The sequence below is a fragment of the Prunus persica genome, chromosome G2 (assembly GCF_000346465.2).
Source record: "Prunus persica cultivar Lovell chromosome G2, Prunus_persica_NCBIv2, whole genome shotgun sequence".
Lineage (NCBI taxonomy): Eukaryota > Viridiplantae > Streptophyta > Magnoliopsida > Rosales > Rosaceae > Prunus > Prunus persica.
The window spans coordinates 13,484,237-13,507,832 of NC_034010.1; the positions used below are offsets into that span (position 1 = coordinate 13,484,237).

The 23,596-nt window shown below is 37.1% G+C and overlaps 4 protein-coding genes across 4 annotated transcripts; 3 read left to right on the forward strand and 1 right to left on the reverse strand.

Annotated features, from left to right (window-relative positions):
* Nucleotides 8,288-9,073, forward strand: LOC109947346. The gene has a single exon (XM_020557291.1). It carries the CDS (start codon nucleotides 8,288-8,290, stop codon nucleotides 9,071-9,073), a length of 786 nt encoding a protein of 261 aa, XP_020412880.1.
* Nucleotides 10,166-10,910, forward strand: LOC109947347. The gene is made up of 3 exons (XM_020557292.1): nucleotides 10,166-10,494; nucleotides 10,580-10,664; nucleotides 10,737-10,910. Exons 1-3 carry the CDS (start codon nucleotides 10,166-10,168, stop codon nucleotides 10,854-10,856), a joined length of 534 nt encoding a protein of 177 aa, XP_020412881.1. The 3' UTR covers nucleotides 10,857-10,910.
* LOC109947058 lies at nucleotides 11,093-11,634 on the forward strand. The gene is made up of 2 exons (XM_020556432.1): nucleotides 11,093-11,344; nucleotides 11,440-11,634. The coding sequence occupies exons 1-2, from the start codon at nucleotides 11,121-11,123 to the stop codon at nucleotides 11,582-11,584; spliced, it is 369 nt and encodes a 122-aa protein (XP_020412021.1). The 5' UTR covers nucleotides 11,093-11,120; the 3' UTR covers nucleotides 11,585-11,634.
* On the reverse strand, nucleotides 19,944-21,818 carry LOC109947348 (protein FAR1-RELATED SEQUENCE 5-like). Its single transcript, XM_020557293.1, has 3 exons — nucleotides 20,930-21,818; nucleotides 20,200-20,836; nucleotides 19,944-20,116 (listed from the first exon to the last, which is right to left on the reverse strand). The coding sequence occupies exons 1-3, from the start codon at nucleotides 21,816-21,818 to the stop codon at nucleotides 20,023-20,025; spliced, it is 1,620 nt and encodes a 539-aa protein (XP_020412882.1). The 3' UTR covers nucleotides 19,944-20,022.

Consider the following 23,596-nt stretch of genomic DNA (forward strand, 5'->3'; position numbering starts at 1 on the left):
AAGATCATCCGTCTACCATTCGTAAAATCAAAAGATCAACTTGCAGATGTCTTAACAAAAGTTGTTTGTGGAAGAGTGTTTTATGACTTACTTACCAAGTTAGGTATTAGTAATGTATATGCACCAACTTGAGGAGGAGTGTTGAAGTGAGCCTTCCTAATTAGTCAAGGAGATTTATTTCCTTGATTTATTAAGGGATTTACTTTATTATTTTATATAGTTGACATATCATTGTATAATTAGGAGATATTCTCCTAATTAATTACTATATCTATTTCCTTGTAAAGCTCTCATGTAAACTGATATATATAACTCCTTATGGAGAAGAATACAATTAACCTAAAGTATTCAAACCATATTCATATTTTAGCAACATATACATTTCCTTTCCCCAAACCAGAGGTTTTTTTGTTTGTTGTGAAAATTAAAAATTCCACACAATTTATGTATACTTGAGTCATTATTTATATGCAAGCACAAAGAATTTAAGGTTTGATATGCCAAATATTCGATTAATGTATCAATACCAACCACTTACATCAACTTGTGTGTCAAGAATTTAAGGTTTGATATATGCAAAACTCATAATTTCTTCATATATGCAAAAGGCATCTACATGACTCGAAATTAGAAGTTGAGCTAACCGCACACAATTCCACCATTAATACATACAAGTAAATTAAATATCCACAATTCCAAGATGAACCTAAGAAGCCCTATGATGAACAAAAGTTATATCTCGCAAGTGCACAAATCGATATGATAGTATAGCAAGCAAATACGAGAGTCGTTCCCATAAAGATTTGTACAGTTTATTAATTAATTCCAAATATGAATACTTTAAGAAAAATAAAAAATAAAATAAAATATTAAAATATTAAAATAGCTTAAAATAAGATTACTCGATTTTAATCTAAGTGTAGAAAATTAAGAAAATAAAATAACAAAAGTTGGAAATTAGTTTTGAAAATCAATGGATGAAAACTAGGACTCCGACTTTACCATAACAATCTTATTTTATGCATCGAGTTAATTTTGAGAATAAGGTGCCAATTCGATTCCAAGGATTCGTTCTCTCTTTATTTTGATGATTCATTCAGCTGCAATGTCACCAAGTATTCTCAATTAAACCTACTAATGAACCACATAGCCAAATTTACGAGAACCCAATAAGTGTAATTAAGAAAAACAATCAAGAGCATCTTAACTTGAACCCCGGTTTAAATAACAACTCATTCATTCATAGTGCATATAAGATTAAGGAAGAACCCCTCACCCAGTCTTATCTTAGACAATGCAAAATACATATAATGGTCAATTACAAGTATCAAGATCACAATTATAATAATGAATGAAACGAGGAATATAAATTGATTAAAAATAAAATATTAACTCAATAACATAGAACCATCATGTTAGGTTACATCGGATCCCTAGCAAAGAATTTAGTTACCCATAGCCATCTTCGAAACAAACAATATACTTATGAACATATAAAATATAAAGTTTGAATTAAGATAGAAAAACCCTTAAATGAATCCACTGTAGTTGAACTCCTCATCCAGCAAATCTGGAAGGCTATGAATTGCTAAGAATATGAGTATGTGAGTTGGATGTTTTGAGATATTTAACAATATGCTAGGGTTCACCCAATGTCACACCCCGGGATCGGCTCCGCCGTAGCACGATATTGTCCGCTTTGGGCCCCCCTCTCTGCCCGCACGGTTTTGTTTCTGGGAGCTCACAAGCAACTTCCCAGTGGGTCACCCATCCTGGGATTGCTCTAGCCTCCAACTCGCTTAACTTCGGAGTTCCTACGACTCCGAAGCCAGTGAGCTCCCAAAAGGCCTCGTGCTAGATGGATGCGGGTGTGCACATATAAGGCACATCACCCCCTCTCCGTTGGTTGATGTGGGATCTTACACCCAAAATATGTCCAGAATATGTATTTATTGGCTCTAGGACTTTCCCCAGTCATATAAGGAATAGGAAACTTAAAACTCCCAAACCCTTGGAAAAATAGCCAAAAAGGCCAAAAATTCCAAGCTAGATTCGAATCGTGCACTCGAGCGCCAGAATAACTATATATTAAAACACCCAAAAAAAACTCTTCGTCCCTGGTACTACCCCTCTCCTTCCCCCCACAACCTTCCTACGTCTCTTACCCAGCCGACCAAAATAAGCCTCCGCCACAACAAAAATTTTAAAATTAAAAATGAATATTTGTGAACAGTGTGGATGTCATTTGAAAATGAGTAGTTGCGTGCTCCTCCGGAAGCACACACTATAATAAGAGGTAAAAATTGATTGGTAGCATACTCGGCCAAACGTGTGATTTTTCGCCCACTACAGATCCCATACTACCCCCAATAAACTGAAAATCCATAACTCCAATGGCTATAAACCCCAAATCCTCAATAACTTTGCATTTTTCATGACGTTAAGCCCAAAAGTATGTAACTTTGCATTTTTCAAAGGATTAATTACATTTTTTGTCATTGCGCTTTGGCTCGAAATCAAATTTTGTCACCATGTTTTCAGTTTTCTTGATTTTGTCACCCTACGTGCCTTCAAATTGACAGAAATAAAGGATTGGACAAGATTTGTTAATGACTGCAAGTGGGGTAACGAAATCAGAAAAATTAAAAGCACGGTGACTAAATTTGATTTCTAGTTGAATTTCACTAAAATGTATAGGGACGTGGAATAATTTTCGAGGAAGCTATAGAGGGTGCCCATGGTAGAAGAAAATATGAGAGCAAATTTGGGCTTGGGGTTTTTTAGGATGTTCGAGAAGTTATTGCTGGCCATGTCAAAGGCCCTTTTGACTGAGAGTGGACATGATCAAGATGGGGAGGAAGGCCATTGGTAGTGTGATAGTGACGTGGCATTTCAGGCAAGTCATCATGTGCACACATGCACAAATTCAATGCAATGAGAGAGTATTTTTAAGAGAGTTTTGGCTTGATGGAGCTTGAGATATAGAGGTGTAGAAAAAAGAAAGATATGTGAGATGTACAGGAGACCGTGTGCTTGCATAGGTAGTTTTTGTATAGTGGATAGAGATGTATTACGGAGTCTTGCCGTGAGTGCATGCATAGGTAAGTTCCATTCTTAAAAAAGTAAACTCAAAAATTAATAATTTTTAAAATATAAAAAAAAAAAAAAAAGAGTTTTCATGTAACAATTTTAATATTTAAAAACTTATTTAGTATTGAACTTTAAACTATTTTTAAGATCTAAAAATAATTGAAATTAAAATCAGAAAATTAGGGCCTGTTTTGGATTTGAATCTAATTTTATAAACTCAAAAATAAATTTTAAGTTCAAAACTAAAAAAACCCGTTTTGTATGCCTTTTTAATAATCCGAACCTCGAAAAAACTTTTAAACACCAACAAATTAAAAGGAGAGATTCACTATTATACCCAATATAGATCCCAAAATATAAAAAACTCTTATATGAAATGGATTTTAGAAATACAAAACTCATTTACAACATAACAAAAAGGCTTTTAAATTACAAAACTGCCACTGATTTCTTAAAACAAACTCAACCCCAAAACCTCATAAAAAAACTCAAAACACTCAATAGGGCATCAAAGTAATTTAATCATCAAAATTAAATTCAATAGCGTCAGCTGTCATTTTTTGGATTTTTTTTGGGTTTGTTTATAAAAATTAAATGGTGTAGGGTTTATTTATATTATTATTGCTAAGAATGGGTATATGACTAAATATCTTATTTAAAAAATAGAGAAAGGCGGTTTTTTTGGAATTTTATTTTTTTCTACTCATCTCATCGCTCGAGCTACGATTGCTCTTAGCTCCTTCTGGTCAAGCTCAAGCTTCAAGCCCCCATGGCAGAAGTTTGAAGCTTTCTTGCTCCCTTTCTCTCCATCTCTCTCATAAGTAACTTTAAGGGCTAGGCATCTGAAGATTGCCCTCGCTGTCTCCTCTCGTCTTTGCGATTCTGTCAGTCAAAGTCTCAACATCACACCATTGGCTCGCCGTGAGCTGGAGTTGCACATCTCTTATGTCTACAATCGGGTAATTTTGAGTTCCCTTTTTGTCCTAGTTACTGAAGATTAGGGATTAATTTTCATTTGGGTTATGTTTGATTTATTATATATAGCTTATTTATATCTAATTCGATTTGATTTATATGAATTCTTTTGTGTAACCTAAACTGTAATTTTTTGCAAAAGCATGAACAGATAAAGGGTTTTGGAATGGTACCTCTGTAATTTCTTGATACGTTGCCTTTGTGATGAATATGAAGCCCTAGTGAATCAACAGATAGCAAGACATTAGAACTCTGGCATGTGAAAATGGGTTTTGGAAAAAAAAAAAAAAAAAAAAGAATGCCCATAAATATTGTGGTAGATAACATGATACCTCTTATTTATCTCTTTTAAGGTTGATTTGATTTCCTTTTTTGTTGCCTTTTTTATAGTTTGTCATGAGTTTCTTGTTCTTCAAGTAAAACCTTCTTTTCGAACTATCAGTCAAACTAATGCCAGATACATTTTAACGGCTATAAACTTGCCTGCATTATTTAGATGCTCATTCTCCAACTTGGACCATTGGAACAAATTGTTCATTAGATTAGAGCTATTGAACTTGAAATGAAAAGGGTATATCTAACTTGAGTTTCATGTCAGCTTCGATATGGCTGCACGTGTGGAATGATAGAATCATTGGGATTTGGGGATTTGAGTAAAAGTTCCACATCCCTCTTATGATGACTTCAAGGGCTGCTAAAATAAAAACACCCCAGCTTCACGAAATACATGGAGAACTCAATGAGGGTTAGATAAAGTTCAGCGGTTAGATAAAGTTCAGCTTCTCTATTTGATTTCATGGGTTTTCCCATGGGTTAGAGAAGGAGATGGCAGAGAGGGTAAGAGACAAAGAGGGTTTGGGACCTTCACCCTTGTCAGATCTCTCTCTCTCTCTCTCTCCCACCTCCAGCAGCTCCATACCACAACTATAGTCCAAATCCAAATACTGATTCGTTTTTAGGAATAACTCACCCAAGGTCAAATCCGAAATCTCCGCCAAGGTCCGTCAAGGAAGAATCTGGGATCTAAGATTTGGCAGTACAGACGGGATTTTCCGATATGAGTGGAGTCGATTTCGATATGCGTATATGGCGGGTTTTTTTGGGAATAATCTGGGTTGTGGTCGTTGTCAAGGATGAAGAGGACTGAAGGAGAAGGAGGTGGTTGGAGTGGTTCTTTAGGCGGCGACAGGTTTTTTATTTATAGGGATTCTTAGATCTAGGTCTAAAACGATTAATTAAAACCATTAGTTAATCTGGGTTTAGTCTACGCGTTTTTTGTTTTAGATATAGATCATTTGACTTTTATTACTTTTTTGTTGTTTCGATTTTACCCATTGGTGTAAATAAGAAAAACACATTGAAAATCTAAATTTAATGCATTATTTCCTCATAATTAAATTTCATATTTTGAATTTGGATTTCTTTCCTTGATAATATTTACCTAATATATAGATAAAATACAATGTAATTAATGAAAGTAAAAACTCACATATTATACAAATTATTTAGGCAAGCACCCACATGAAATTATGTACCTAACATACAAGTAAATAGTGTTATTATTAGCAATGGAAAAAACTTAATGATAAATCGTGTTACCTATAAGTTAGAAACATAAATTAAAAGACTACCTATAAGTTAGGAACATAAATTAGAAGACTACCTATAAGTTAAATACAAAAATAGGCAAATAAAAATTGTATGTTAACTAAAAAATAAAAAGGTACATAAAATACTATTATACAATGTCAAAAATATGAAAAACGCATATATACCTATGCAATAGGTAATGGAACAATATACCTACACCATAGGATAATATATTTATAAGAGTATGTAATATACCTCTACCATAGAATGACAGAAATAAAAATTGTTACCTATAACTCATGTGCTAAACGATGTGCTACTGTATTTGCTTCCCTAAAAACATGTAAAATAGAGGTTGAGTAAATTGAGCCAAAATAGACCCGTAGTCATCCACCAAGCACCCCAAAACAAAGCTCTGTGGGAGTGGACTATGGATCACCCAAAAAAGTGCATGGGCATCACCTTCCACAATCAAATGCTCTGGACGCCAAGCAGTCAATTTCCATGATGGGAGCATTCATGTACGTACAACATGCCAATTACAACATACCTACACCATATACGTACAACATACTTAACATACCTACATCATGGGAACACTCGTGTATATTTGAAGACATGGAGACATGTGCACGGTTCATGTGAAGTAAGAAGATGAAGAGAGAAAAAGTAAAAAAGAAGACATGAAAAAAAAAAAAAAATGAAGTGTGAATTATAGGTAGTGGTTAAGAGAATTTACCCATGCACCCAAGGTCCTAGGTTTAATTCTCCCCTCCTCTATTATCACTTGCATGTGTTAATAAAAATATTATAGGAGGTTAACATTAGGTCTAATATTAAATGTGATAATTATTTAAAAGGTCAAATATATTAACTGTATGCCTGATATGTCCCCTTCGACTATAATGAGTGGAAAGTTATAAGGGGTAAGTTATAAGGGGTTCACTTTATAGCCATTAGATAAATCCAAGGGCTGGGGAGAATTGAGATAAAGTTTCACAATTGGGTAGGTGAGGAACCCAAACCCGAATTGAATATCCAGCACGTCCAAAAAGAAGAAGAAGAGGGAAACACGTCCGAAAAAGAAGAAGAAGAGGCAAGTTCGAAGTTTGAACAGAAAGAACTCATCTCTCTAAAACCCAGAGGTCTGAGATACCCAATGAAGACAACGGCTAACGACAGTTGAAGGCAACGATTCGCCACTCCGTTCTCCAGACCCTGAAAAAGTATTTATTTGGAGTAGAAGGGGCAAAGGTGTGGATTCCAAATCAGTGAAGGGGCCAAGCAGTGGAAGGGGAAGGGGAGAAGCTGTATTCGTTGGAAGTGGTAGGTTCCATTTGTGGAGCAAAGAAACAGAAAGACCCCACACAGACACCTTGCAATAACCAGCATTTGGTGAGTAATTTATGGAATTTGAGTTTAGGGTTAGAGTAATGGTTTTCCCCAATTTGTACCATAAATTTTGTTGGATTTGGCATCTCTTCATTGTGCTTCAGTTGCATGTTAATTTTTGCTTAGGTATATGTTAAAAAAAGAATGAAAATCAAGTCAATAACAAGTGAATAACATGTCAATAATGATATGAATAAGATAATGGTGTTGAATTGGAGGAGGCCCTCAAAACCTTCCATATTTGAAGCAGTGCATAGTGCAGATTAAGAAGAGGCGCTAGAATATATATATATATATTTTATGAAGTAAATATGATTTCCTTTGTTACTAAATTTGCCTGAGAAACATTTGAACAGATAATAATAAACTCATGAATAGAACTGCAAAGCATTTGATGAGTAATGTAAGGAATTTGAGTTTAGGGTTAGAGTAATGGTTTTCCCAAATTTGTACCATCAATGTTGTTGGATTTGGCATCTCTTATTTGTGCTTCAATTGCATGTTAATTGTTGCTTGGGTATATGTTAAAAAACGAATGAAAATAAAGTCAATCACATGTCAATAACATGTCAATAACATGTTAGTAATGATATGAATATGATAATGGTGTTAAATTGGAGGAGGCGCTCAAAACCTTCCACATTTGAAGCAGTGCAGAGTGAAGAGTACCTCTCTGGCACTAGAATTTATATATTTTGTGAAATAAATATTATTTCATTTGTTACTAAATTTGCCTATGAGAAATGAGAACAGATAATAATAAACTCATGAATAAAAGTGCAAAGCATTTGAAATGAAGGTTGATCTATGACGATTGTGGGTGACTGAAGAAAAAGCTAGAAAGAAATAAGGATGTGGCAATTGCTTAGCAAGCAGATAGCAGAGTACATGCTTTGCTTTGCTTCCTTCCACTATATTTCTTATTTATTTATTTTGGGTTGTGTATGAGATGACAATAATTGTCATGTGTGTGAAGTGCAGAACTTGCCTACATTGCACTCACACGAGTATGGATCCATAAATAAAACACGTGAAATTGTTTGTAATTCACATAATCATTGCATTAACAGGTATTTGCACAAAAATTGTCATATTGCTTTGATGATGTTAAAGCCTGTGATCAGTAATCCCTATGCTCATGTACTTTGTAAAAGTTGTAATGTGCCTGGTTGACTAGTTGTGATTGTGCAAATACGTGGTAGTATATGTGTTCACGTTATTTCACATTGTATTTGAGGAAATGGGATCCAACGTGGAGCTGGTATGGCCAGAGGCAAAGGTATATTCGTCACGGGTGAACAACTGCTCACATGCAAATTCATCTCTAGCTGCAATTCGAGCGAAGTTGAGTGCGGAACAATTAGAACAATTCAAGATATCATGCTTTGGCCATCTTCTGAATATAGATAAGATTCAGTTTAGCGGGAAGATTGTGCATGGGGTTGTGTTGCGTAGAGTAGCGGGGCAGGGTGTGAAAGACTTGGATGGACTGAGTTTCTTATTAGGGTGTGACGTTGCTCAGTTCACTCGTCAGGATTTCTGTTTGATCACAGGGCTTCGTTTTGGGGAAGTGCCTGAAGTTTCCAGTGGAGAGAGTGATGAAATCAGACTTCAGAAAAGATATTTTATAGACGAAGGAATTACATGCAATGCTTTAGAAGAAGCATTTCTGAGGTGCACAGAGGAAGATGACATCTACAAGCTAGCTCTTGTTTACTTTGCTGAGTTAGTGGTTTTGGGAAGGGACAAACATTTGAACATCAATCTAAATTACCTGACCCTTGTAGAGGACTTGGATGCGTTCAACAGGTATCCGTGGGGTTCGGTGTCCTTTGACAAAACCCAAGACAGTCTATTTTCTGCACCAACAAAGTACGTGAAAAGCTTGGAAAATGAAGAGGGAAGAGGGAAGGGGAAAAGTAAGGTAACGGGAACAAGCCGGAGAAATGAGAAGGGCAAGAAGGATAAGCATGGTGAAGCGCAAAGGAGTGGCTGGAGTTTTAAAGGTTTCACGTATGCTTTCTAGGTACATGGTAATAATGTTCATGTCAGTTATGTTTTGTTTTTCTTTAAAACATAAATAATGACTTTTGTCCTGTGAATTGTGTAGATTTGGGTATATGAATTAATTCCTAGAATGGCGGACCTGAATTACTGCAAGGTTGTTGATCCGACCGCTGTCCCGCGTATTTTGCGATGGAGAACTACTACGTCTGTTCCAGAGATGAGAAAGTTGAACAATTATTTTTTCCAGAGCAAAGAGGTTTGGTTTGCAGCCCTTGGAACTATTGATAAGATTGAATGAAATTATGAAGTAGAATGATTTAATATGACTCTTGTCTGTATTCTGAAACAGTCAGTTCAGTTGCGGGCGCTATGTCCGAGTGAAGAGGAAATGAGACAACCATATTGGAGTTGGCCACAGGATTGCCCTGCTGTTGTCTCGGCAGAGTCAATTCCTTCTTCATGTGGTGATCTTGATGAGTTGAACAAGGTGGTAAGCTTGTTGAGGTCCGAGTTGTTTCAAGTAAAGCGGGAAAAAGACGTCCTTCACTTAAAGGTCATACGGATGGAAAAACTGTTGGACCAATGTTTAGGTCCTCAGTTTGAGCAGGAAGTAAGGAGGGACCTAGCTTTACTGAAACAGAGGACGAATCGTTGTGTCGTCTCACATCTATTTAAGGGATATGGGGAAATGGATGACATTCAATGGGATGAAGGGCCAAGTAATAGAAATGAGGGAGAGGAAAAGGAAGATGAAGGGATTGAAGGGGGTGAAGGGCCAAATAATAGAAATGAGGGAGAGGAAAAGGAAGAGGAGGGGATTGAAGGAGAGGAAAAGGAAGAGAAGGGGATTGAAGGGGGTGAAGTGCAAGGAAAACCAAGTGAGGTAGAGGAAGGGCCAAGGAAAAGAAGTGAAGGAGAGCAAGTGCAAGTAAAAAGTAGCAAAGGAGAGGAAGCCCAAAGACAGAGCAGTGAGGGAGAGGAAGTGAAAAGAAAAAGCAGTAAGGGAGAGAAACTGCAAAGGAAAAAAAGGGAAGGCAAGGAAGTGAAAACACAAAGAAGTGAGGAAAAGGAAGTGCAAAGAAACCAATGTGAGAAAGAAGATAATGAAGTTATGTTGCTTGGGGGTGACATTGGCGAGAGCACGAAGGGGACACTGCTTGAGTTTACTGTCGGGGACATTGATTTGGATGAACCTACAGCTGTGCTATCTCAGTTGAACGTGTGGTTGAATGATAAAGGTAAAGCTGTGGCACAAGGGGTCCAATTACGGAAAAGGAAGAGGATCATTCCTATGTGGAAGATCATTGAAGGCAGTGAATTGGTTCCAAAAACTGGGGCACAGACAACCGGACTGAAGATGTTAGACCCAATGAAGGCGATTCCGCATGATGATCTGGTGAATTTGCTGAAACTTTGTTGGGAATGGCGCCAGGACCCAAAGTAAGTCCCTTGCAATTATAAGATAGAAGCATGACTGTATATAATTTTTTATATACAGTGTTCTAAAACTATTTTATATTCATAGTTTGGTGATGCAATTTGGCAACGTGGAAGCTGAGATTGAATTCTTCGCTTCCCTCGTGAAAGCTGATGGTTGGCTGAAAGGAGATGTAAGTGTAATTGATTATGCATTTGTTTTAATGTACATAGATTATGAGATTGACAAGAAAAACATGTTGCAGCACATTGATTTGGGGTTGTATCTCATCCGGAAGCGACAACAACAGTTGGAGACAGATTCGGTAGAAATAGCGGACTGGACAACGACCGATGTTTTTTTTATGGTATGTCATCGGCCTTGACCAAGTGCCGTTAATAATTACACATTTTCCATACACACACTAGTGGAGGTGTTTAACCATTGATTGTTTTGTATTTCACAGAATCACATTCGTACTTGCTTTGACGATAATAAAAGAAAAAAACAGCAGCTTGGGTGAAAAATCAGAAAAAGTTTACTAAACGTTGTAAATGGGAAGGTTCCTCCGTGTGGGTTGGATTGGCAGAACGTCTATAAGGTGTATACTCCATTTATGTTGACGAAGTACAAGCATTGGGTGGCTGTAATGATTGATCTGGTATTGTGTGAAATCAAAGTGTACGATTCAAAGGTTTCACTAATTCCAGATGACATCGTCAAGGAAGAACTCGCCCCGCTATCAATTACGCTTCCAAATCTTCTCAACACCATCGACTTTTATGAAGAAGGTGTTTATGCAAACAATTACAGCCGAGATTGGTGGTGTCCGTGGCCAATAGAGCGTGTGGATGTTCCACAACAGTCTAATGAGTAAGCACAACTTGCAATTTAATTTTATTACTTTCAATTGTCAATTACGTTAAAATGTCATTAGTTGAATTGATCGAGTTCTTGTTTTGCTTCAGAGGCGATTGTGGCATGTTTGTGTTAAAGTACATTGAGCTTTTCAGCGCTGAGCTTCCGTTAGCTACTTGCACCTCGCACAACATGCCTTTTTTTCGGTTGAAATTGGCTGCGGAGATAACAAGGGGAGATGCTTACTTCCCATGATATTGGTTGAAGATGACAAATGGTACATGAGAAGGTTTTGGGAATGTCCATTCTCAAACTAATGTAAATACATAATAGAGGGTCCTTATCGAATTCTACCGCTAACTCCTTCATGACATTTACATGTTTGTTAACCAAACTGCATTGAATTGGAATTTTAAGACTGCATATGTGAATTGGGATTTGAAGATGGCTTTTTAAGTGTATTACATCATTGCAAAGTGATATGTCATTGTTGATGCAAGCCACCATTAATCGCAATGTGTTGCATCATAATAGGTGTCTAAACATGCGAAAGGTTTTCGGCAGCTCAGTAGCATAAAAGTAGAAACATAGACAATATACACAAAATGAACAACAATTCACAAACGCACCGACAAGCAATACACACACAACAGACAAACAATATACACAAAATTGGCCTGCCATATACAGAGAATAGACATGCAATATACACACAGTAGACATGCAATATACACACAATAGACATGCAATATACACACAATACTCCCTTAACACACACAATAGACATGCCCTTGCCCACAATAATGATGCAATCTACTTCAGTCCCCAAGTACACCAACCATAGGGAAGTCCTATTGAATATGATATTAAACTTAACAGTTGTTCTTCCTACTAAAAGAAAGAATAAGGTCCGTTTCCCCCCTTCATTCTTACTTGAGTGATACTTGTGGCCCCAATAAACATCCAATTTCGGGGCAATGATATTCCATATACATGCAGCAAACTATCAATAAACCTTCAATAAACCTTCAAGAAACATTCAATATCGTTTCTATAACATGCGAAATACATGCAGTTACCAAATATTACAAAATGGGTAAAATGGTCTCATTGGTGGTGCATGCAACATGTGTTGTGCGGGAGAACTTTCACAATCTTTTAAACCGTGCAGTTAAATGATCATTAAAAGAACAAATAAAATGACAATTGATACAACTAATAAAACTAATACCAAGTCCTTAATGGACTTCAGCATGTTCAGCACTCTAGCATCATACGTGTCATCTTGATGTTCTGCTTCAGCGGAGGTTACATCAACCCATTCGAATCCATTGCAACTGGTGGCTCCCTAATTGCAGGCATCATATATGGAATATAATTCTGTCAGAGTTAGACATACGTTTTTTTTCACCCACATACATATTCTTTAAATTAAAACTTACATAGGAGGTTAGACACTTCTAGAATGGCTTCCCTCGATTTTTGTCAGATTTTGAAACCCGAAGCACCATTGTAGCTCCACAATACTGACACCTCTTTGTTTGAGCGGGAGATGAAGACGAAGACATGTTGAATCTTCTCAGTTGTACCTCTTCTCACTCAGATCTTCTCACTGAAACCTCTTCGGACTCATACCTTCTCACTCATAGTTGTCATTTATACCCCTTCGCTCATAACCCTAAACTTGTCACTCAGCTCTCTCTCATCTCTGCCCAAATCGAGTTCTATTTCTTTTTTTTGGGATCATTTGGTGGGTTGGTCACGATGTCGACACCTGTACCGTCAGCATTGTGACATCTTTTAGCCCGAAAAGCAATATAAACTACTTTACTACCAAATATATTTTCTGAATAATAAGGGGACACTGCTTCAATTTTATTAATTTATTTATATTTCATTAAGGCAACTAGTTGGATAAGAATCCGTCATTATTGGTTCCATTTTAATAACATTACTAGGGATAGTTGGGTGTGGGAAAATGAAAAAGTATATGATGGGACCTTCTGTCACTAGTCAGTAATCCATCACATTTGTATCAATGAATTTGATAGTGGGATAAACCCAAAAATGGCTATGCAAATAGCCATTTAATTAACTTTTTGACTGTCTGACTCTGTATGCACCGTTATGACGTTTTCCCTTCTTTTGTCTTAAGTTTTAATTCACTTGGGTTCAGTTTCTTTCAAAAGGGTCAACTTGGAAAAACCCCAACTGGAAACACCTTTTCAAAACACTATAAACAGAGGCTAAAACAAAACGTGTACCCCCAAATATTATCATTTATCCCCTCTGCCACTCCTCAAATCGTTCCATTCCAAAAACTTTTCAATGAATTCGAAACACTTCACTACAGTCGGAGGAAAGAGAAGGTAACATGTCCATTTGGATATGCCCGAAGCCTTCATCCCGGAGTCCGCTTGGTTTCAAGTGATGTTATACGTGGCAACCGAATCATCGGAAGATCTCTTCCGTATGGCATCTGTGTGCCGATTGTTCCAAACTTTGGCAAACAGTCCACAAGTGTGGAACACCATTTCAATGGCAAAGTACCCAGACCATCCTATCTGGTACCGTGCCAGACCTGCGGTCCAGCATTTCTTGCAACAATGCAGGGCTTGCGATAACCCTGAGTCCATATTTAGAGAAGCATTCGAAGGTTTTTCCAGGCACGGTAAGGTGGAAGCGTTGTATGGGATGCGCATTGCAGCCACGACAGGCCATATGGAAGCGGCATATGTAGTTGGACTACTTGGTATGTCCGGAATTGGTCAGTCAAAAGAGGATGCATTACAATTCTTGTGTTCTTTGAATCAACGTAACAACATTGATATGAAAGGAACCAGGGATGCTTTGACAGGAAGATTTCGCGGAGCATTTGTTGCAAGACATATCGTAGATATGTTTGACTATGGGAAGATTAAGTTCAATCGCTGCAGCGCTTGTAACAACAATGAATGGTATTTTGTTATTCCAGGCTGGCCTAGTGAAGACAAGATAAATCCTGCGTTGTGGACTTGTTGCAATCGATGCAAATGGCACCGTGAGAGTATTTTTTGGTTCAAACTGATGCGTGAGTATGTTGTGCGAGGGAATCACGTATTTTTGCATTAGTTTTAGTACGAATTTACGGTTTTGATGCATTGTGGACTTGCTTCTCTTCACTTCTAGGTTGGCTGGCTACGTTGTACAAATGTTGTTTAAATGTTGTTCAAATGTTGGTATTTTGTCATAAACCGTTTTATATATAAATGTATAATATTTATTATATAGCGGAATTATTACTTACATCATAGACGGCTAGGAATGACATTTTACTGACACAGATATTTTGCTCACCGACCCCAATCTTCATATTTGGTAAACGAAAAGTCATGCATGGAGTAAATAGGTGTCTTTTCACCAGTGCTTGGGAATGACATTTTCCCACTTAGCATATCCGAAAGGATTTGGTTACACGTTTCTTAACCTAGGGGATTGAACAGTGAATGACGTAGAATATTTTTTTTGTGTGGAAGGAGTACAATGGATGACTTGTATATTTCCATATTATGTTTCAAAACATCCCTTCAACCTAAAAAATAAAAGAATTAACAAATTGAAGAACAGAGAAACCGATGAGCACTACAAATGGCCTATTCGCATGGAAAATAAAATTGTTTTCAACAAGTTGGACTAAATATAATTAACAAATGGACAGCCTAAAAAGTAATATCATAATAATTATAATAATTGTGGATAAATAATAATAAAATACTAATGTAGCATAACCATGAAACACGGAATGCAGTAGGAAGATGAAATCGCAATAAGTTCGTAAAAATTTTCGAATCGTTTTTCTAATTTTTGTGTATTTAGTTCTGAATTTTTCAAGAAAAAAAAATAAAATAATAATTTAGGGTAAAATGGGAGGATGTGGCCATGTTCAGTAACGTACACTTGTGCAAGTAGTCAAAAGTGACGGGCTGAGATCGCGGCAGGTGTCATATTCTTTTTAATTTTGGAATGTTTTGTTAAAAAATCTTTGAAACTAGGTAATAAATAGTAGGAAAATCCTAAAAATGGCCCAAAAATTACTCCGGCCTCCTTTTGACGTCATAAAACTAGGAGAACCTATAAATCATTCGTCTCGCAATGAAATAATCCAAATTGTTTTACATAACTCACTTTCCTCTTAACCCTAAGTATTGATGTTTGTTAACTTAAACTTCAATAATCTACTTCAGCAAGCATCTCCCGTTAATGTTCGGAAATATTTTTAAAAATGCGTAACAATGAATCGGAGAATTCAGCAAGGGAGATGGAGTGTCAATGAGTTCGTAGCAATTTTCGGAAATAATTTTGAATTTTTCTGTATTTAGTTATGAATTTTCCAAGAAAAAAGGTAATAAAATAATCATTTAGGGTAAAATGGGAGGATGTGGCCATGTTGACTGACGTACACTTGTGCAAGTAGTCAAAAGTGACGGGCTGAGATCGCGGCAGGTGTCATATTCTTTTCAATTTTGGATTCTTTTGTTAAAAAATCTTTGAAACTAGGTAATAAATAGTAGGAAAATCCTAAAAATGGCCCAAAAATTACTTCGGCCTCCTTTTGACATCATAAAACTAGGAGAACCTATAAATCATTCGTCTCGCAATTAAATAATCTAAATTGTTTTACATAACTCACTTTCCTCTTAACCCTAAGTATTGATGTTTGTTAACTTAAACTTCAATAACCTACTTCAACAAGCATCTCCCGTTAATATTCGGTAATATTTTTAAAAATGCGTAACAATGAATCGGAGAATTCAGCAAGGGAGATGGAGTGTCAATGAGTTCACAGCAATTTTCGGAAATAATTTTGAATTTTTCTGTATTTAGTTATGAATTTTCCAAGAAAAAAGGTAATAAAATAATCATTTAGGGTAAAATGGGAGGATGTGGCCATGTTGACTGACGTACACTTATGCAAGTAGTCAAAAGTGACGGGCTGAGATCGCGCCAGGTGTCCTCTTCCTATTATTTTGGCTTTTTTAGTGCAACAATCTGTGGAAATAGGTAATAAATTCTACGAAAATCCAAAAAATGCCCGGAAAATGAGAAAATCAAAATTATTTGTACATAACTCACTTTCCTCTTAACCCTAATTCACGTTAACACATATATTTCGGATAATATTCGATATATAATTTGTAATAATACAATATTTAGTTTGACTAAATACAATAATATGTTTTGTTATAATAATGTACATCCATAATAATTGCACATGCTTTGAATCCATCATTGCAACTACGCCTAGAGCTTTCAAGACGTCAGTTCGTATTCAATAAGTTGTCCACATGCAACTGCACCTAGAGTTATTAACACGTCAGAAGTATTCAATAAGTTGTCCATATGACGCCGCATTGGGAATCAGTAATATATTTTCAATCATGTCCAATCACATTAAATAATGCCATACTTTTTCTCAATAACCTCACACAAGTGAAGCAATTTTAAAACCCTTAGTTAATATTTGTCCTACTCTATATGAGTGATTATATAATCAGTCTGCATTATTTTGCACAGTATATGTTCACTTTGAGAGGGATTCCACAAACATAAAATATAAAGAAAGCAAGAAATAGTAGGAGATGAACCAGTACAAAAAACAATATATAAATGGTACATAATAATTCCATAACCTTGTCACAAACGCACTCACAAAAGCATTTCCATAAACCTTGTCCTAACATATAATAAATAAAGGCAACATTGCATATGATGCAACCATGTCCAAATCTGATACGTGATCAACAAAAAATGGACATGGCAGCAACATATGACTGAAGTAGATGGGCTCTTTGCATCTTGTGTTTTCGTAATTAAAGACATCAAAATATTAAGGTTTAAATCTTCCATAGTAGTTAGCATCAAAATAGCTTTGAAGCAGAGTGTAACGAAAATTCCAATTCCACTGATTTGCCTCTGCTCAAACACGAGAACCAAAATGGTTACTTCCCTTGCTGAGTATATTTGGTGACGTCGGAAACGGTAATAGATGACCAATCAAACCCGGGTACGACGAGTTTTGCATAGGATCGGAAGTAGTCGAATCCAGCTTGCATCACACGCTTCTTTGACTCCACTGCATTAGATGAGTTCTTGTATTTTTGAACAGCTACACTCCGAAGTCGTTTGTGTCTACGCTTCATGCGCTGCAACTTCGCCCTATCCAGATTGGCCTGCCTTTTGTCATCTTCAATTTGGCCTTCAACAAATTCCAAACGTGCCCTTGCCCTTTGGATTTCATCACCAAGTTGAAGATGCCTATCCTTCCAAAAAGCAACAACTCTTTCAGACTCAAAACTTCCAACAAAATGGTCATTCTGTCTAGGAATGTGACATTGCTTGTCTGGTGACTCACTTACGTGTCGAAGGCGGTCTTTGTTTGGAGGGGTGTTTATTATGCTCACATCAAACTTGGTTAGTAAATCCATTCTTTGGGGGGAATGAGTTTGTTTGCTTGAGAGAGTATCGGTAGATGGAGACAGATTCGGTGGAGGAGTGAGTTTTGTGTGGAAGGAGAATTTATATGAAAGGGGTGATAGTAATACCAAGAAAAGGGTTCCCGCCAAAAAATATTTGGTTGACAATGTAGAAATTATTTTTTGGTCTGATACAATCTAAGTTTAATCCTAACTAGTTTGGTTGAGTTAACTAAGTAGATGTCACTTCCATTGACTTTCTTTCAACCACTATCAGTGGTGGAGGTGTAAGAAGAGTGTGAGGTTGACATGCTTGAAAAGCAAAAGCTGACACCTATTTTTAAAAAATTCTCGCCAAAAAGTACATATGTTGACTATACACAAGCTTTGGTATGTTGGTCTATAAACCTATGTTCCCTTTCTCAAACGAAATTGCATAGGCAATCCTCATCCTCCCAAAACAAAGAGGATAATTCAAGCATGTCAACCTCTTCAGGCGCCAACAACACAATCGAAGATGACAAATTGGAGTCGCAGGTTCTATTTCCACATTGTACTCGCCGACCCCTTCCTTTTTCAACATCATTTGGGAGTGAGGGGGACTCCGATGATCCATTAGAGGCAATACATGCAGTCAGTGGCAAGCTGGATTATAATTCCAGACTGATCAATTCATGGCACGAGAAATGTGTTGACGAGGCAATTTTGGCTGATCTTAACATTAGAGTGAACAAAGCGTTCTCCCAAAAGAACAAGTACTTGAAGCTGAGTCATAAAAGGAAGCTGAAAGCTGAGGAGTTGGATACAGTAATGAATGATGAAATGAAAGGTTGTTTGATGAACCATATGCGATGCGAAGAGCACTATAGTGAACTGGAGTTGGCATTCAACGAAGGATTCGACAAATTCCGAGCATTTGCGGCAACTACTCATACAAGTTATGATTGGAACTATGTGTCCCCTGATGTTGTGAGAGAGATACTAGACGATGGGGGTGACATGAATGAGCATAAGCACGTCAAAGCTGCTCGGAAGAAGCCGACCGATACGACTAAGTGATTGCGGCTACCGCTGTTCAGTTGGTTGAGGGTGACCGTGGTATTGCACATATACTCCCTTAATGTCATTATCTAATTTAAATTAACACAAATATCAGTTTCATTTGATTCATATATAATTATTGGGACTATGTATTGCAAGTCATCATGTGTTATAATGTCTAACATTATATTTTGCAAATATGGAAATATTATTCAATAAGAAGTCAATATCACAGCAATCCGGGAATCAGTAAATGCTCCTTATCATGTCCATTTACATTAAAGAGCTGGCGTACTAATGTGTTAAAAAAAAAACTGACACGTGAGTCATAAGTAACATAACATGTGCTATACATTGTTTAGTGAATGGTTTTTGGTTTATTTATATATAATAAAATTCCAAATATTGCTGAAGATTTATTTCGTCTATATCACTAGGGATATGAGTGGCCATAAGCATGTGACACCTGCTAAGAAGAAGCTGACCAGTACGACTGAGTGATTGTGGCTACCGTTGTTCAGTTGGTTGGGGAGATCGTGGTATTGCTAAGAGGGAGCACATAATATGTTTTGCAATCAAATGTTCTTTTGTGTGTGGAATTATGAGTATTTATGTAATTTAGTGTACCCTTTAATATTTTTCACCTAAGTATCGAAATGTAATTAGCTGCAATGTTATGTTTCTTTTTTACACGCTGCTTTCTATTTGCTCTGTTCCAACAAAGTGCTTCAAGTATCCTTCAGTTACAAAAGTGTACAAAATCGTGCCCCTAATAACCAATCGGAAAAAGTGGCTACTGTTGGAAATGATTACTGGTAATGGAAACAACAGCTGGCTGCTGGAAATGCTGCATTAGCCTGAGGATTTGAAAAATGAATCTCTGTTAAAACATAATTCACCCTAAACTGCCCATTTTACATGGTAAAAGTCATTGCTTCTTCACATAACTACAAATTTCATACTTGATCAAATGTCTATGAAAATTTATAAATAGGGAGAAGACGTAAAATTAACATATCTCCAAATTTCATGGAAGAATGAAACCAAGCAAATTTTCATTTCAATTACCAGTGGACATAGTAAGAGCTCATCGGTGGACATGAAAAAAAAAACACAATAATATTCAAAAACTGAATCTATAAAACTTCACCTGATCATTAATCTTCATAACAACCACATTTCGTCTAATACAAATATAAATCATTCAGTTGGTCCGTGCATCCTGTCAAAATCGTCGAATAATGGGTCACTACGATGTATTGGAGTTGATTCGTCATTGTTCGACGGTGATGTCCTGCATAAACATCAAACACAAGCACATAAAAATGTTACCTATTCAAATTTTAGATGTTATTACAAATAGTGTTAGCATCTTACGGTGTGTTCAAGGCTGGGCATTGTCTTCTATCATGACCAATGCGTCCACACTCCCGACAGTGTCTAATCCCTCGCTTCATTGCCTTTTTCTTTGCTCCCGTTACTCCTTTCGACCTTCCTTTGCACCTCACTCTCTTAGGGTCTTTCATATATTGTGTTTGAGAGCTGGACCCTCCAACTTCGTTATTACTTGGTCCATCCTTCAGCAACTTCAACTTCACCTGCAAACTTTTTAAAGTCTCTGACAGTAGCTCACATCCTTCTTCACTCATTAATGCATCCTCAACCACATCTGAAGCAAGTCGAGACATTGTACACCGCTTTATTAGAAGGCCAGGATCTGCACAGTCTTTAATTTCGTTTCCATTTGCATCTGACACCAATCCAGATTTCGCAGTTTTCTTCCACCTCTTCAAAATATATTTATCGGGCATATATTCAATCTGGTCCCTTCTGAACAATGCTAGGATGTGCTTGCAAATAATTCCAACAAATTCAAATCTTTTGCAGCTACACGATGCGTGGTCAGAATCTTTGACATATACGACTTCTGCCACTCTTGTTTCCCAATTTTTCCTTTCGCTCACGTTAAAGACAACTTTACAAGCATCCTCTGTTTTGAGCTCTAGGAAACATGCTGTACTTTGTATTAGTTCTTGCTCAAACTTTTGAAACATTGTCCTTGTGTACAAGGTAGCCATTTGTTTGTTCATTGGCATCGGTAGAAGACATTGAGCCACTTCAAATGCATCTACATGATCAGCAACTAACTCTTTTTCACGTTGATGAGAAAGTGCCCTCTCAAATCGTATTATGAAATCCATCAACGAATTTCTCCTTGATATGTATTGCTTGAAAAAACCATGAGAACCTTCCGCTCTTTGGCTGCTTGACATTCCAGCGGTAAAAAATTGTCGTGCGTAGGCTGGAACCCAAGATTTCCTTAAATCAAACATTGAACTTAGCCATGGATGGTCAGTCAAACCAGCCTTTGTAACCACAATATTCCATTTTGCATCAAACTCATCCTTATTGTCAGTATCCCATATGGCTTTCTGAAATTCACGCCAATACTCCTTATAAGCATCACGTGGTAACTTAACAGAGAACTTTGATGTGATGTGCCATATGCAAAGTCGATGAAATGTAGTCGGGAAGGCTATTGAAATAGCTATGGCCATTGCCGCATCTTGATCTGTAATGATCGTTTTAGGTTCCCCACCTGGCATGGCTTTCTTAAACTCCTCAAACATCGAAACAAACGACTCAGTCGTTTCCTTGCTCAAAAATGCGCATGCTAAGACAATTTTCTGACCATGGTTATTAACTCCCAACATTGGTGCAAATGTCAAGTCGTATCGATTCGTGTTGAATGTGGTATCGAATACAACAACATCTCCATAAAACCCATACGCCCGTCTAGAAGTTGCATCTGCCCAAAAACATCGACTAAACCTGTCATGCCCATCTCCCTCAATCCTGAAATAAAAAGCCTCATTTTTTTTCTGTTCAGCCATAAAATACTCGGTCACTAGTTCAACATCGTGGTTCCTCAGCTTCCCATTCACACTACATTCAAGATTGTAGATATCTTTTTTGATAAAACCGATTTTATCCATTCCTCCGGATTGCACCTCGAAAATACTTACCTTCTGATGAATGGGAATATTAACTGAACCCAACTGTTTTGTGAGTACTTTTGTAGAATCTGAAATATGACGGTGTGATCTCAATAAATGCATTCTTTCTGAGGGTGTCATCTTATGATTGTGTCCCTCTGCAAAAAGAGATATGGTATACTTCTTGCTCCCATTTGTCTTCACAACCACAATCTTAGCTTTGCAATTGCATCTACTTATTCCCCGTTGTCTTTTTCTCTCCCGAGTTTCATCCTTCCTGTATGCACCTTGTTTGAAACATACAAATTCTTTCCTCAAAATCTCTTTCTTATTTTCCCCCAAAAGCTAGAATGAAGTCGAATATCAAAGCCAGCAAAGAATGCATATCTATTATAGAAACTGTAAACGAGGTCAAGCGAGTCAAACTTCATCCCAACTGCTGGTGTTTCATCATTTCTTACTTCAGGAATATAAACCCTCCCATTAGCTGTTGCACATTCATCACTCTCTGAGCTCCCAGACATTTTATCTACGTATATTATTGATCCACTTCTATATTACTGCATAGTAATTATTCATTCATTAATCAGTCATTACTGCATCACAACATATCAATGCATTCCACTTACACAAAACATTGCCCAAATTGACACAAAATACGCATAGCCTAACTTCCGATTACACAAAACGCAAGCAAAATTTCATAAATGTTACGTCATCTCTTGTGAAATAATCTGGTAAAAATAACATTAGAACCAACATGTTCAACTAAGAACACAAATGCAATTCAAACCACCAATTACAGAACTTCACCCAATATCCTCTCCAACTGCTTACTCCTAATGTCATTAAGCCTAAGTTTAGGTTCTTTTACCTACATTTCATAATTTTCCACCCCGACCAACAACAATGAACTAAGTATATTGAATATTCATAAGGAAATGACACATTATTGATTCCAAAAATGAGGCATTATTGATGCCACAAATGACGAATTTCCCACCCTCACAAAAAATAAACCTAACCCAATAAAATCAATCCAGCAAGTGAACTTACCTCTCAAAATCAATCGGGAGCTCTGCAGTCAGTCAGCTTGAAAGAATGTGGTGGACATTAGAGAAGACTCTTTGGTATTTGAGACTCCATCTCTACCAAAATCGAGGAACAACTGCTGCTGCGGCTTCTAGCTACAAAAAGAGATATGCTACTTTGCTTTCATCTGGAATCTTGTCAGCTGAATGAAAAAGAGAAGGGGTTTTCACTTGAGCCATAGAATCAAAACAGGGCAACAGCTAGGTAAGAGCCATTCTTCGTAATACCCAGGATACCATAGATCGCAGGCCTCCCAACGAGCTAATGACAATCGAGTGACTATAAGGTTCGGGAGATTTGGATCCTTCTAATTGTGGGTTTGCTTTACATTCAAAAAGAGAGGATTGTGTTCTTCAGTTTTTCACAGAGAGGGAAAGAGGGGAACAACTGAAGTTGGGTTTCTAACGGGTTAGATTTCAACCCGATTCTACATGCACCCTCTTTTAAAAAACTCACCGTTGGATGAAATCCAACGGCTCTTACATACCCCTCAAAAACACCCCTTATAACTTTCCACTCACTATAGAAGCCCTCTGATATGTCAACGGGTTTGTCCACAAGAGCCCAACACAAACTCAAGCCCAGATCACTTGAGGAAGTGACTGGACCCCATCAAGTTGCCTAAAGCCAATCTTCCCTGAGCCCGCCCAAGCCTAGAAAAAGTAAAGAAAGGCAACCCAGGCTAG